General features: G+C 37.9%; 1 protein-coding gene across 1 annotated transcript in view; it reads left to right on the top strand.

Moving 5' to 3' along the window:
• Nucleotides 1–16,159, top strand: part of LUZP2 (leucine zipper protein 2) — a 197,485-nt gene that overhangs the window by 130,125 nt on the left and 51,201 nt on the right. Inside the window, exon 7 of the mRNA XM_074884575.1 lies at nucleotides 2,820–2,882. Coding sequence (XP_074740676.1) covers nucleotides 2,820–2,882 — 63 coding nt within the window. The remainder of the gene's footprint in view (nucleotides 1–2,819; nucleotides 2,883–16,159) is intronic.

The following is a 16,159-nucleotide window of genomic DNA, read 5'->3' as shown; positions in this document are numbered from 1 at the left end:
TGTGTGCAACTTTCTGTTTTCCCCTCTTCTCTAAGTTTGTTCTTCCTAGCTGCATAATGTCTTGAATGTTTGGTAATTAACTTGGTATTTTCAATGATTATGTCTCCTTTAATATTTGCAACATAAATGTCTTTAACTCGAAGGGAGTAGCCCAAGATCAAATTTATGTTATAGTGTGACAAGCCTGGCTGTCAGAAAATTTCAGAAAACTAAACCTAATCTAACACTCAAGGCAGCAGGTTGTGAGTGTATTTTAAACCTTAAGAATCTCAGATTTCATGAGTCATCCTGGCAAATTTGTGGCTTTTAAGCAGGTTAGTGCCGTTAGAACAAGCAAAGATGCTACAGGAGCATCCTCTTTTTGTTGTTGTTTTGCCAGTTAGGTGGTGTCAGCCACAGAAATGTTGTGTATTTTCTGTCCTGTAATTAAGTACTATACTCATCAAGCATAAAAACTGTGTGAAATGAGTATCCTTTTAGATATTAGATCAAATACCCTTCATGGATAGAATTGCCTACCAGGAAGCCCCCGCTTCATTCTGCTCCTAGGCTGCAGGCAAACAGTTTTAGTGATTCCTTGTTGTCCAGTTGCACGGATGGGAACATGCTTGTGATCCTGCACAGTTTACATCGCTGGGTTTTCTCCTCTGAGAATTCAGAGCCCTGGAGAGAGGAAGGCAGAGTGGTGCAAACATCAGGCTTCCCAGGGCACAGGAAGGGACACATGCCACAGAAATATTCCCAGATGCTGTGGTTTAGAGATTGCTATCAACCTGTGTCTAATGAGGATCTTACCCAGCTGACTGCTCTAAAAGGTGTCAGTTTTGTAAGTCCTCTCCCTAGAAGCACAGAGAAACCACAAAACACAAAGAATTACAGATCATATACGTGCTTTGAGTCGCTTATATTACGCGCTGAATACATAGAGCTGTATAACTCTTAATTTCATCACAGGTTTGTGATATAGCAAATGAATGATACCTTAATTGTAACTTGTAGATTCCTCTATAGCCATTTTAGATACCTTGTATGTCACAGAGACTGTGGATTTTCTTAAGCACAACTCCTAGAACATTTAAAGTTGGTTAAGGTTTTCTCACTGGTCTTTAGTTGGTTTGGCATATATTCTATAGCTCTACCGATTGTTTTGTCCAGATCAGAGGACAGTGCTGTTGGCACTTTTTGTTGTGTAGATGAAATAGCAGCAGATATAGTTATCAGAAGGAAGAATTGAACTAAACTGATCTCAGCTATTTGTTTCAGATATTACAGAATACAATAACCAGTTTGGCCTTGCTTCTTAAATATTTAAAGCAGGTTCTAAAATTTTATCTTTAGATTCATTCATCCTTCCCAAAAATCTGTCACTGAATTTGGCTGCACCAATTGGAAAGACATCAAATCATGCTAAAAGCTCCAATTTATGAAAGATGTGCTACCATCTGTAATATATTTATGGATGTGCTGTATGAGTAAATGTGGAATAGACTTCTAACCCATTCCAAGGAGTTCTAAATGTTTGACTTCAATGCAAGAAAACTTACTGAGTGTCAATTGAGACTGTGGATTTTGTTAAAAAGAAATTATTATTTTGACAGGATTCTCAGAGGGAGGGAGAAATAATGCTCCTTGGATAGCTGGGTGTAGTTTAAAAAAACCCATTTCCATTATATTTTGTTTAAATAGATAAAAGAATATATAGACCATTACTTAAAATTATTTTAAGGATAAATTTAACAATATTTAAAATAAATATAATACTAAACTGATATAAATCAGTGTCGAGGTTGAAACCCGGCTGGCAGCCAAACACCATGCAGCTGCCTGCTCACCCTCCCCTGTCCAGGGGATGGGGCTAAATTTGGGGGGGTAAAGGGAGACTTGTAGCCTGAGATAAAAACAGTTTAATAATTGAAGTAGAATAAAATGATAACAATAATGGAAAGTACAAAAGGATAATGCACAATGCGATTGCTCACCACCCACTGACTGATACCAGCCCATTCCCAGCCAGTGATCCTGAAAAACCAGGATCCCAAAACCACAATCCCGGAAGTGAGAGAGAACCCCCTCCTTCCCGGCTGCCCCTCCTTTATATACTGAGCATGATGTTACATGATATGGAATATTTCATCGGCCAGTTTGGGTCTGGTGCTCTGGCCATGCTCCCTCCCAGCTTCTTGTGCACCTGCGCACGGGCAGGACATGGGGAGTTGGAAAGTCCTTGATCTCTTAGCAACAACTGAAAACATCAGCATATTATCAACATTCTTCTGGTACCAAATCCCATACTGAATCCAAAACACAGCACTATTCTAGCTACTAAGAAAAAATTAACTGTATCCCAGCTGAAACCAGGACAATCAGCATAACTGTGCCTATTTTAGAGGACGTGGTCACAAACTGAGAACCTAGTTCATTTGGATAGCACCTGGAACTCCCTGGTCATTAAAAGAAGAACCTGTGCAGTGCTGTGGAACCTTTTTCCCTCTAAGAAGATTGTTTACTTTGAAGGTGATGCCTTCAGTTATGTTTCATGGAAAGTATTAATAGTATCTCATGTCTAAAATGTGTAAGCTAAACGACTATTCACAATAACACTAACTCATGTATGTGCTTTAGGTGAGTGCCATTTTACATTTTCCTTGATACGTTTCCCTGGTTTAGCCATGCTACCGTGGAAGAGCAATTGACTTTGATTTCTGCGTTTTAAAGCTGATCTAGTTTCTGCTGTTGTCAGAGCTTGCTCCTTTCTTTTCTGATGTTAAAAGTAAATATTTAAAGTAAAAAAACCCTGTTTTTATTATCTTCACTTTCAGTCAAAAAAGATCCAAGCTCAGCTGAAAGAGCTTCGCTATGGGAAAAAGGATTTGATTTTTAAGGTAAGTTTTATTTCACTATAGTTAACTAAAGTACTAGAGTTAATGTAGTATTGAAGTAATCTAGGAGTGTGATAGCTGCCTTTATTACTGTAGTTCTAAGGAATCATTTCCTTCTCACCATACCGAAAACTGCTCAGAGCACCAAAGACAGACATAATACCATAATGTGATTTCAGAAATATCATCTGTTTTGGTTTGTTGTTTGGTTGGTTGTTTTTTTTTTTTTTTTGCAAACCACTATAACAGGGACAGTGCTTTCTATTAAATTGCTTTCTGGGGCAAGGAAGAGAAGATTCAAAGCCTAAAAAATTTGTCTGGTGTCTTTGTTTTTAAATAGACAAAACCAGTGGCAAGTATTTTGTTTATGAATATCTGTATTTACATGCTCATGTAAAGAAATGTTCTAGTTTCCTGCTGGTGACCAAATCCTAATGCCCTATTCCATAGATTCTATAACACATTTTTTATCTTTCTAACTGAACAATAGAATATTTTATAGATGGTTCTTTTTTTTCTTTGATTAGCAGTCCTCCATGGCAATGTCAGTTATTGTTAACACTTAAAGCAAATCTTTGTGTTTGTGATAAGCTTGAGCAACAGAATGTTTCTTAGGTCCCTGGATCCAGATTCCTCCTATAGGCTTGAAACATCTTTACCAAAACTGAAGCTTCTAGGAAAAAAATGAAATGTCTGTGTTTTATACAATCCAAATGAATAGCCTGTCTAGCTAGCACTTCAATTTTTTTTTAAAAAAAAGGGACACACACACAAAACATATAGATATTTTGCTGAAGGGCATCAAGTCCTTGTTAACACAGGGAGAAATTAATCCCTGTTAAAGGAGGAGGAGAGAGATTCAGGTCACCTGACTGGAGGCTGCTAGTTGAGTAGTGCTTTTATTCCCAGCATAAAGGATGAAGATAAGTAGTCATCTTCAAAGTGACTAAAGCTAGAATTACTTACAAAGTAATTCATCTCAATATGAGGTCCAAATTGCCTTCTGGAAGTATTTCACTCTCTTTACTGTGTCTCTATTGTATGCGTAGTACAGTAAAGCTGGAATAACATAGGCCATTTAAAATACACAGTGTAATTTTTGTGATTTTTTTTTTCTACCCCCCCCCCCCCCCCCCCCCCGCACAGATTGATTTCAAGTTTTTTCAGGAACATTTATTTCTGGTCATCATAAGACCCAAACCAGGGGAAGAGATTTAGAGATAAAAACTAAGCAGATTATACATCTAGGCAGTTAAATTTTAATACCAGCTAGCATTAACAAAAATAACACATTTTTCTTGAAATTCAGTTTAGGTATAATTGAGAGTTTGAACAGAGGAAAATATTATAACTTCTAACCGTGCTTGGGTGTGAAAGCTTGTTTACTTCGGCTGAAGCAGAAGGGTTGTTCAGTACTGTGATCTACTTGTTGTTTTCATTGTGCTAATATGCAGTGATCCCAAAACTGGATCTGAATTATGCTAGGTTGTGTAGTAGTGCCTAGCAAGGGAACACTTGCTAAGTGCTGCCCACCTGAAAGCAGCGTACAGAAGAGGAGAAGGAAAACACGAGCACGAAGAAGTGAACAAATGGGAAAGACTGTCTGGCAAGTCACTGGCATACATAAAATGAAATCCATCTTCTCCCAATCCTCGTTCAGTAAACTGTGACAGTGTAGTGGTTAAGGTACAGATGTTAAGATCAGGGTTTTGTGGTGGAGAGGAGTGAGTTGTGTTGTAACAGAGGCAATGGGTCTAGTGTGAATATGAATAGAAGTGGGTCTCATCTGACTGGATATGGATGTCTGCACCATAGGCTCCACTTATAATCCTTGGAAAGTTATTCAGTAATGCTGCGGGAGTCTGGGAAATATATCTTCTCCTAAAGACTATGTCTACATTTGGCCACATGACTTATGCCTTAAACTCCTTGACCTACGTTGAATAGACAGTTCTTGATTATGAAGGAATTCTAGGGCCACCAGTTCAGACGTAAGTCCCAAGTTACATAGGGTGAGTTCTGCTCTGAATGCACTTGCAAAGTAGGGAAAATGTGACTTGCCTTTTAGGGAAATTATGAACTAGTGTAATTTAAAATACTTTGAGAACTTTAGGTGGACGATGTTAAAGAATTGTGAAAAGGATTCCAAAGTCCCACTTACTGAGAACTGCATGTGCAAATACCTGGAACACCTTCTGACCGTGTGCAATCTGTATGAGATTAATTGCTTGATTTGCTGATTTGATATATCCTTTATGTGTAGCCAGAAATATTTTTGTCAGGTTTATTTATCAATCTTTTTCCTGACTAAAGAAATCCAATTTATGAAGAAAATGGAACAGCAAGCTTATGGTGTCCTCCTAAATAATCATGTGAGATGTGGGGAAGGGTAGATTCAATGTGCTGTTTTGTGTGTGTTTCAGGTCCGAAGACAGACACACTGCACAGAATAGAAGCCATTTGGTATAGGGTAGAAAGCTTTTTAAATATCTGTCTGATCAGATAGAGGCTGCTAGGTTTGGGCAAGAACAGGTAGTATTTCATTTCTACTTGGTTTGATACTAGAAACTAAACAGATATCATGTCATCATTGCTGATGAGGCTGTTTGGTGAAGCTCTGATTTTTTCTGATAAAATATCAGAATGGTAGATAGGATCAAAATGGTAGATAGGATAGTCTCCTGCAAGCACAGAGCATGAATAGAGTGTGTGTGATAATTTCATGGCTGCTAATTACTGTCATGTTACAGGACTTCCACCCTTTCCCCCTTCCACCGCGTTCCCACCCCATTAAACCTTACGTTTTCTGTGTGTCGTACTGAGGACTTCAGGGAATTCTGTTCTCTCTACAGCTCTGAATGTTGCAAGCTTCCCATAGCAGTTCACCAGAAGGAAGTAAACTTCGGGCTATTAGATTTCTAAAGGGCATGAGGGAATGCTTCAGTCTGTGCCCATTAAACTATTGCTTTCTGTGGTGGAATTAATTGTGCAGATATATGTCAAGTAAGTAGGGAAGGGTTGTTTGGTGGGGTTTTTTTAATAATCAACATTGAGAAACTCGTTCTTAAATTCTGGTAACTATTATTGTCAGTGTCTCTGTACTGACTAGAGCTCTGAGGATTAAGTGGGCAAGGAAGAGGATGGGGGAAGAAAGGCTGCTTTCTCTTTTAGTACTCCAGTGAATTGGTAAATTATATCTACTTACAACATTGTGTGACAGTAACTTAACAAGTGGTAGTAAATATAACACGAGTTCATCATATTTGGCATGTATTTACTCATCTTACGTTTTCAAAGTGTTTTGTAACCTAGCTGATTAGTTATGTGGCGTGTGCGTATGTATATTTATGGTTTTCTATCTCTATGTGATATAATGCCGTACAACAGGTAAGTAGTGAGAGTCACAGAAATTAAGTGGTGCGCTCAAGGCTAGAGAGGTTGTCAGTATCTCTACTGAGATTAGAATTTGAGCTCCTGTCACTTTGTCACAGTTGAGTCCCTTAAACCATGTGCCGTGGTATCCTTAAAGAGTTGACAAAAATTAAAATTTGCTTTGTATTATACTGAAAAAAATAGGAATGATTAATAAAAAATTTCACTCAAACATCTTAATTTTATAGCTGCCTCTGTAAGTAGGTACGTAATAGTTCTGAATGAGTCCACTCTTAACTGCAATAATTAAGTTATGGTCCTAAACCCCTGATTTCAGTGAAGTACTCTTAAGTTTAAATGCTTTGCTAAATCAAAGTCTACATTTGTTTCAGGCATTCATAACCACTTCGTTTTAAATTACTCCCCCTTCATTAACTGCTTTCAGTCAGTTGGCTATACTGTCCTAGAAGTCACATGCTTTACTAAATTAGAAGAGAATTAAAAGCAATTTTTTTTTGTTCATGAAATGCAAACATATGTCTGATAGGAATATGAGATGAAGAAAAATAAGCCTAGCGATAACTTTCACTATCAGTTTATACAAGTATCTTGTAGAAATCTTTTTTTAAAAGTACAAGGTGAGAATGGTTCATGTTATGGCTTGAGTATATCTTGGTTAACTTTTTTTGTGATGCATTTCTAAGGAGTTTCAGAAGTGTCAATTTCATCTACTACTTCATCTGTTTTCCCTTTTGTCATTTAAATTGCGAGACAAAATGTATTGAAAGTCCTAAAAAACAACAAAAAAGGTAAGCCTAGCCTACCAATGTACTTAATCTTTGTTCCATAGTAGAATTTAAATATAAATATTCAAGTAAATAACATCTGCCTTACAACAAATTAGGTAATTGCTAATATTCTGTACATGGTCTTACCATGAGTGAGATGGTTTATAATTATATACCTTCCTCTGAAGAGCAAACCCCGTTTGCTCCAGTTGGGTACAAGGACATGGCCAGTTCCTGAAGCATAGCTGTCGAGGTGGGTGCTTACACTGACTGATAACTTGCCTGTGGCCCTGGGGTGTCCTTAGTCCTCATGTTTAGAGCCACCAGGTGCCCAGGTAATATTGCCAAACTAGAGGATGTCCGGGAAGACCGGAATTGACTTTATATATAAGGAGCAAAGCATATGTTTTAAAGACTTACATAAATAAACTGACATTTATAGTCAAAACCATTTTCCAAATTCTTTGAAACACATAGTGCTACACCAATCAATTCATTATTTAGATGTGTGAAAATCATTTTAAACCATGCAGTTGCTATGGCAAATAGTCAAACCAAAGAAAAAAAATGTGAAATTGTTTTCACATCATATTGACTGTATGTGGTAAATATTTATATCATTCTTCCCTTTAAAGTAGAATTGATGCCACCATATGTGTGTTCCTCCTTATTAGCAGTAGTTAATTACATGCCACAGTAAACCTATTTCCTGGAGTTGCAAAGTATTTATTTCTGTTACGCGGACTATGAGATCCTGCATTCCCCACAAAGGGAGGAAATGATTAAATAAAAACAAATAAACCCCAGAAAACCACCGAAGACCTGACTTAGCAGAGAACTTGTGTTAAACGTTAAAATTGTTGTTTGGGCTTGAAATGATTACAGATTTTTAAATCTGTGATAACCTTTTACAGAAGTGCTCTGTGTGCTTGCACATTTATGAAGATTCAAAAGTTTCAGGTTTTCCAATACAATTCTAATCATTTATATACAGTTGGTGGTCAGGCTTGACCCAAATCCAGACATTTCATAAATGTACACTGCACCTGCTTGTATTATTATTGTTATCAACTGCAGAATTCAGCTGACCTTGCATGTTTGAAAAATGAGTCTATTTAACACATTTTAAACGATTCTTCATTATTTTCGAAGCACCATAAAAGTTCTTCTTTCCTTGCAGAAAGCCTTCCAAAACAGCAACATTGTTCTCCTTAAACTTCATTTATACATTGATTTATTTAGCATAAAAATAATGTTCTTATCTTTGTTGCTTTTACATTGCCCTGTAATGCTAAATGTAACTTCCATAGCTCAATGTTAAAAGGAGATGATAAGAGAAAACTGAGGACACTTTCCTATGGGCCTGTCATATCAATTTCCCTGAGAGAATACTACAACTCGTCTCACTTTCAGACGGGATATCCAGCCTGTAGAGTGTTTAGTCATCCGATGTGTTTCCGCAGCGTCTGGATCTTCTGCAACCTCCCTTGGGAAATTTAGCAATGCTGCTTAGGAAAAACAAAACAAAACAACTCTTATAAAATATCAGTTATAAATGTAATGCAAAATATTAGAGATTTTTTTTTTTTTTTTTTTTTGCGGAGATCTTAAACCAGTGACTTTATTAAGGATAAGAAGTTCTATAAGCTACATTACTTCAGCATGTTGCATTACAACTGAAGAGAGTCTGGAAGAGACTTATCATTTATTATGCATTGAATGTATAGCATTGTTAAGCATATTGTTTTCAGAGATTAGCAATCAAAGACTTCAGATAAGTAAATGGTCACTAAAAGTTTCCCTTTGTCAGAAATGATGAATGAGTAGAAAGTAGCAAACTGAACCTCCTTTTAGCTCTATTATTACTTATTTTATGATGTTTTCTATTTGATACATTTAATCTCATTGGTCTACTGTGGCTTGTATATTCTTTGACAATTTTATTATCAAAAAAGAGGTCATTTTTCTTGGGATTGAGTTTATTTTTTCTAAAAGCCTTTGCTTTTCTTACAAAGGATAAAGATGAAATGAAAAGTGCCCATAATACAAGCAGACTCTAATAGATGATGAAATGAAAAGTCTGAAAATGTTCTTATGGACTTTTCCTTTTAAATACATAAATAAGAAAAGTTACTGTGTATTTACTGAGATCAAAAATTCTTATACATATGTGGCAATCCCATCAGTACTGATTCAAATCTGGCAAAAGCTGTTTTCTTAGGAGACTATGGAAAATAGAAAGGATGTTCCATATTTTCTGACTCTAAAGAAGGTTCAATTATGTGTGTGCTATTCTTTCACAATGCTTATCTAATTTTTTTTTTAGAAACCTGCAGCAGTTCAAACTCTATGTATTTCTGCTGCTTTGATCTATTCTAGTCTATTAACCTTAGTAGTAGAAAATGTTTTCTTATATGTATTGAATCTTCCTTACTGAAATTGAAGCCAATTAGTTATCATGCTATCTCCTATAGACTTGGAGAGTAAATTATTTTATTTTTTTTAAACTCTTCTTTTAAAGCAATATTTTGCATATTTTGAGATTATCTTGTGTCTCTCACAGTGTTGTTCTTTTTTAGATTAACATATGTTGCATTTTTCTTTCACTCTTGCTTCTCAGTGCATGTTTGCACACCGTTAATGCTTCACATCAGTCACATCTGAGTCTTTGTTTTCTTTGGTCTCTATCCATTTGCAGTGCCCTAAACTGGACACTGAAGCCCAGATGGACATTTCACTCATGCTGAGCAAAGCAAAGGGATTTTTGTAGTCTGTACCCACAGTGTTCTTTGCCTTTTCTACAAAAACATGACATATTCAGTGGTGATACCATCTTCAGTCATTCATCCCTAGTGTTCTATATTCTGTATTTGTTTTATTGATTATTCCTGACAGTATTTAGGATCTTATACTTGTCGTTAGTGAATGTCATCATATTTTTTCAGTTTGTCAGGATAAATTTAGACAAATCCCATCTTCTGTGACACACAGAGTTCTGGTTTGATGTCACCAGAATATTTAATGAGTATATATTTAGTTCACTGTTCACTTCATGAATGATATATATATACTAAATAAAACTCTGTCCCCTAGAGAGGTAGTCTGATTATTCTCCTCAGTACTTCTCCGAGAATGAATGTTGTACTAATGGATCTATAAGTCATGACCTCGAGTTTCTCTCTCTCTCTGAAGATGGCTATAACACGTATTCTTTTCCAGTCTTCAGGTTCTTCATCCACTCTGCTGAGTCTGTGAGGAACTTAAAGCCTAATACCACTTTCCAAAGCAGTAAAAGCAATGATGCACAACCATGATAACAGAAAACAATCAAGGGAAAACTGTTATCAATCTGTAATTGGACAAAGTTGTATTAGAGAGAAAAAAGATCTTTCGACTAAAACAATTTTTCTAAAAATTTAGGACTACAGCTATAAAAAGAGGTACTGTGTACTATAGCATTTAAATTTGACGGAAACAGAATGGAGATGGCTGTGGAAATAAATTGTGTATCAACCCACTAAAACCCACCACTGTTTAATATCTTCATAAGTGATCTGAATGATGTACCCTGATGAAGTTTGCCCATTGATACCAGACTGAATGAGCAAGTAGACACCTGAAGGGAGAGCCACCCCACAGGAAGACCTGGACAGACTGGAAGAGTGGGCTCACAAGAAGCATATGAAGTTCAGCAAAGACAAATGTAAGGTCTTGCACCTCGGGAAAACGTAATCCAGGAGTGCAGTGGAGGCTGGGACCTACCCAGCTGGATTGCAGCTCTGTGGAAAGGGACCAGGGGGTCCTGGTGAACAGCAAGCTCAACATGAGTGAACAGGTGCTTCATCGGCTAAGAGAGCCGACAGGATGCTGGATCGCATCAACAAGCGTGTGGTGGTTTAGCCCCTGCCGGGGTCTGAGACCACGCGGCCGCTGCCCCTCCCCCACAAAGGGAGTGAAATACAAAGCCCCAAGACTGAAATAAGGAAAGGTTTAATACAACAGTGCAATAGCAACACAACCAACAACAACAATAACAATAACAGTAATAGTGATAGCAATGAACAGAGCAAAATAGCTACCAAATACAGCAGTTTGAAGCACGATGTACAAAACCACGAGTGCACCGCGCTCCGCGCCAGGAAAATGTGACCTGCCAGGATGTGATGTCCGCATGGTATCTGAATAACCCGGCTAGAGCTCCCCCCCACCACTGCTGGGAAAACTTAACCCTATCCTGGTTAAACCAGGACAAAGCAAAATATCAGCAGAGATAAAGAAGTCATTATCCCACTCTACTCAGCGCTTGTCAAGCCACACCTGGAATATTGTGTTGAGTTTTAGTCCCCACTATACAGAAAAGATGTGGACAGGCTGGAGAGGGTCCAGAGGAGGGCCGCAAAGATGATCAAAGGATGGGGAAGCCTGCCATATGGGGAAAGACTGAGAGAATTGGGTATGTTCAGCCTTGAGAAAAGAAGGCTTAGGGGAGACCTTATCACCATGTTCCAGTATTTAATGGGTAGCTACAAAGAAGATGGAGAGTCCCTTTTTACAAGGAGTCACATGGAAAAGACGAGGGGTAATGGGTACAAGTTACTCCTGGGGAGATGCTGACTGGACACAAGAGGACATTTTTTCACAATGAGAACAATCAGTCACTGGAATAATCTCCCCCAGGGAAGTGGTAGATTCCCCAACATTGGGTACTTGTAAGATTTGACTGGACAGGGTGCTTGGGCTATCTTGTCTAGACCGTGCTTTCGCCAGAAAGGTTAGACCAGATGATCCTTGAGGTCCCTTCCAACCTGGTATTCTGTGACAGGTATCGTGGAATTTGCCCCAGACCTTGAGAGTTGACCTCGGTAGTATTATTCTGAGTAATTGTTCCAAACTATGATTTGTTCTCTTGTAGTGAAGGTCTTTGAGTGTAGGAGACAGCATCATGGCTACAAGTATTGCAAAATGCTTTTCTTCATCTTTAGTTCAGGAATTATCATCTTTGTGCTAATATTACTAAACATTTATGAGTAATAGCTGCAGTGATTTGATGGTTATACATGCAGATCAGGTTGTCTACAAGCCCAGAACTTAGAGTGGTTTGCATTTCATGCTCTGATTCCATTCCTATACATTGGTTTGTGCAAAGCCAGATTGAAAGATTGATGACACTTTGCTTTCAAAGCATTTTCAATACAAGGTAATTACAAAATCAGTAGCTTAATCTGTAATTAATGCTCTTTCACAGAAGTTGTTATATCTGGTGATGTATGACAGCCACTAGCATGTCGTTAGGGAGAGCTGAATTTTCATGTTGCAAAGTGATAATGTACAGGTATTACTTTGACTTGCTTGTAAATAGGTGTGTTTTCTTCAAGGACTATCCTTGTTTGTTGAAAGTCATCAGGATGTCAGGAAGAAAATTGTAAGTATATTCCTCAAAGCAATTTCATTGATGGCTGAGGGAATTGGAAGTATAGTGTAGATTTTTATTCATGTTTGAAGTTGTTGCTATATGAAGATTATTCTATTTATCTGGGGATTTCTAGAATGTGATAATTTTACAGAATTCAATTTAGCTGTTTTGAGAATTATAGGATTGAATGTGAACTTTGTGTCAGGTTTTTTTTTCTGGCAGGCTGCATCCTGAGGTAGATGACTGATGGGCTCAGCTGTGCAGGGTTTTATGGGTTAATATGTCATGAATGAGACCTGATGTTTTCTTTGACCTCTAAGAGGTCCCAAGAGATTGTGGGATCTTCCTTGAGGTTTGTGGGATCTTCCTTGAGGTATTTCTCCTTTGTAGTATAATGAGTGTTGGACTTAGTCATCATGGTTTAGGATTCCTATAGCTCTTGCTACATGTTGTAGTTCAGTCTAGATTTTTTTTCATTCTAAGTGAGAAAGCTTATGATGCTTTTTTTTATAATGCTTTTGTTGATTATTCACTTCGGGATTTTTTTTTTCCTTGATCAAGTCAGTATGTGCACTTTTAGATATGTATTTGGATGTTGTCCACTGTATGTATAATTTTGGTTTTCAGGTTATTAATTGTGATTTGATCTGGCTGCTTATTGGATGTAGAAAAATGCTTTAAGACAGGGTATTATTGGATTGTTTTTCTCAGTAGATGCCAAGGCTCTTGGGAGAGACAAGAAATTGAAATTTGCTTAGTTGATTTTTGTAAAATATATTAGGGCTGTTGCATAAATATCTGTAGTTGATATTTGGTTGGTAAGAGATGGCATGATTACTTTTCAGTTAGCTAACTTGTTGAGATAACGTAGTTATCATTATGTATTATTTATTCCTTTATACATTCCTCATTCCATTATATATTCCTCATCTTCTCTTATACGGTCTTTTATCACTGTATGGTGAATACTTCGTGTTTTCATGAAGTACAAGATTTTTTTTTTTAGTTTAATTTCTTTTGTAGTAGGTAGTTTTGTTTTGTTTTTTTTTTTTTTTTTCCTGAATGATGAAATAGTGTATTTTCACAACCTTGACAAAAATATATGTAGAAGGTCTTATCTTGGTTATGTGTTTTTTGCTTAGGAAGTAGATGTCACTGTTTACCTTGGCATCTTTTTGCTGGTGAATATTTTCATTGCAAATGCCATATTTTAGCATTTTATATGTTGTTGCTGTGATGTTATAACTATTAGTAATGTGTTAATGTTAGCATATTATGTTAGCACCACAGGAGGGGCCTGAAGATCTAGACAGAATTGGCTGCTGAAAAGTACTTAGAGGCTATTTGCAGACAATAATTTTTTTCAATATAAAGAGATAAGTGACATACAAGAAGGTGGAGGGATGTTATCTTATGGATTTCCCAGTGAGGACATTGGATTATGTACTAACATAATTCATTTATATCCTTATTGAAACAAATCTCCTTCAACTATTATATTTTTTAGTGACTTCATGCAGTTTTGGAAATCACAGACTTGTGAAATGTGAATATCGTTTCAGTACGTAGTAATTCAGGTCTATCAGTTTATTGTCAGTACATTTTTTACAGCACAGTTTTGAGCATGAAAAAATTGATGTAACTTCTTTAATGAACTAAAAAATCCAATTTTGAAAGTTTCTGTATGGCCCTGCAGATGTGGTCTTAAGGATATGGACTTGCATTAGATGGCAATGCAGTCTTAAATACCTGGTCTCGAGTTACTGTGTGAGACAAGACTAGACAATAGCCAGTGTGACACAAGTTGGCTTAAATCTAGCAGCAGCAGCTCTGCATTTAACTGGCAGCGTACAGCTATTCAATTACCTTACAGACCTGGTCCAGCTCCCGCTAAAATAAGGAGAGGTTTACTATTGATACCAAATTGAAATTGATTGGGACTTTGACTGGCATTTTCCAAATGGTTTAATTATAATAATGGGTTTGAGTGTGCCCAGTAGGGTTGAAAAATTTAGAAACTTTGTCACGTGAAGTAAAAAGAAATATTCCAAACTGCCCAAAGATCAGAGAAAAAAACAGAACTGAGGGAAAGACCCAGAAGAAGCTGAAAAATGAGTTAAAGCCTCATCTTGTGTAAACATGCAGCAGGAAAAAGAGGGAATGTTTTCTGTGAAAATTATGGAGCTGGATCCACGTGTGCTATATGTCAAAAGGAGACAAGGTGTTGTATAAGTAATGCCGATGCCAGAAATACACTTTGAGAACAACTGTTTTGGCAGAATCATTTTTCTTCAACATTTAAGCTCCTGCAGTACTGGGTGCTGTAGAAATTGCCAAGAAAAGTGTTTTTTTCTGAAATATCAGAACTCAAAACATTTTATACTGAGGATATTGGGACAAGATGTTGTCACGTCCTGCTCAGACGAGGCAGACAACTGACCCAGATTCGTAAATCCCCATCACAGTGGACAATGGTGAGTCAAGTCTCAAAGTCCAGACATTTATTAACTTCCCACAATGTACTAATTGGATACATGATAATTGGCTAAGCATATGATGAGTTGTGACAAGCAATACAGTTTGCCTTGCATTGCTTAATGGTAGTGAAAGAAAAAGAGGGAAAAGGAGAGGAGGGAGATGAAGAGAATAGAGGAATAGGGATCACCGGTCTGGATTCCTGTGTCGATCCCTCCAGCGAGGGTTCCAGGAGGCATCTGTCATCTTTGCTTCACTTCACTCTCTGGGCCCCTCCCAGCCTTGCCCCCACCTTGATTTATACCCACTTTCCTTGGGTCCAACCCCCCGGTCAACCCACATACCTACGTACGCCACGTATGGGGAGGGGGTAAGGTGTTTCATAGGATGATGTAATTAGCATGATCTTGTTAGTCTTCATTACCATATCCAGGGGTGTTAACTTTAATATGCATTTTGTGCATAATGAATCAAAGGTCACTGACTGGACAGATGGCCCTTGAAATTAGACCAGGTGCCCCAGAGCAGAACTGTCCTGTCTTCACAGGGCTCCCTCCTCCAGCTGCATCTCGTGTTATTGGGGCAGCCTTATCAGCTTCGACCTCCACACTATCCACCCCACAACTATAGTTTCATTACTTGCGAGTGTTTGAGACATTCCTTAGCTCAGAGGGTCCCCCCACTATCCTTTATCTCTTTCTCAGCCTGTTTTTCTCAGTCCTTGTTTCTTACAGGCCTGTTTCTTTCAGGGCCTTTTTTAACAAGTCGTCTCTCACAGACGTGCTGTCAGCCTCCATGCACTAAGGGAGAGAATGGTCAGGCATAAACATGACAAATTGTAAAAATGAAGAGCAGGCACCAGCCACGGTGTCCATGCTCATTGGCTTTACCTGGAACCGGAGAGGCTGGAGGAGCAGCCAAGGTGGTGTCTTGACCATCACGGTTCTTGGTGGAACCTGGCACACACCAAAATCCAGAACCAGGTGCTCTCCTCGCCCTGGGGTTCTTCGATGAACCATGCTGTGGGGTGGTCACTTGGGAGATCACCCAGCTCCAGGCAATGAGCATTTGGAGCACATTGACATGTATGTCCCAAATTGGGGGTGCTTTACTAGCAGAGGCAATTTTAAATACCTCCGCATTTTTTTCCAAATCAGACAGAAATAAATATTCTTTGAGAGGATAGTTCTGCATCACATAGTCTTCCCCTTGCTTGATCCTGTTTTCTGGGA

Source organism: Strix uralensis, chromosome 15 (assembly GCF_047716275.1).
Source record: "Strix uralensis isolate ZFMK-TIS-50842 chromosome 15, bStrUra1, whole genome shotgun sequence".
Lineage (NCBI taxonomy): Eukaryota > Metazoa > Chordata > Aves > Strigiformes > Strigidae > Strix > Strix uralensis.
The sequence above is the reverse complement of the archived record's forward strand: the minus strand, read 5'-3'. Positions and strand labels throughout refer to the sequence as shown.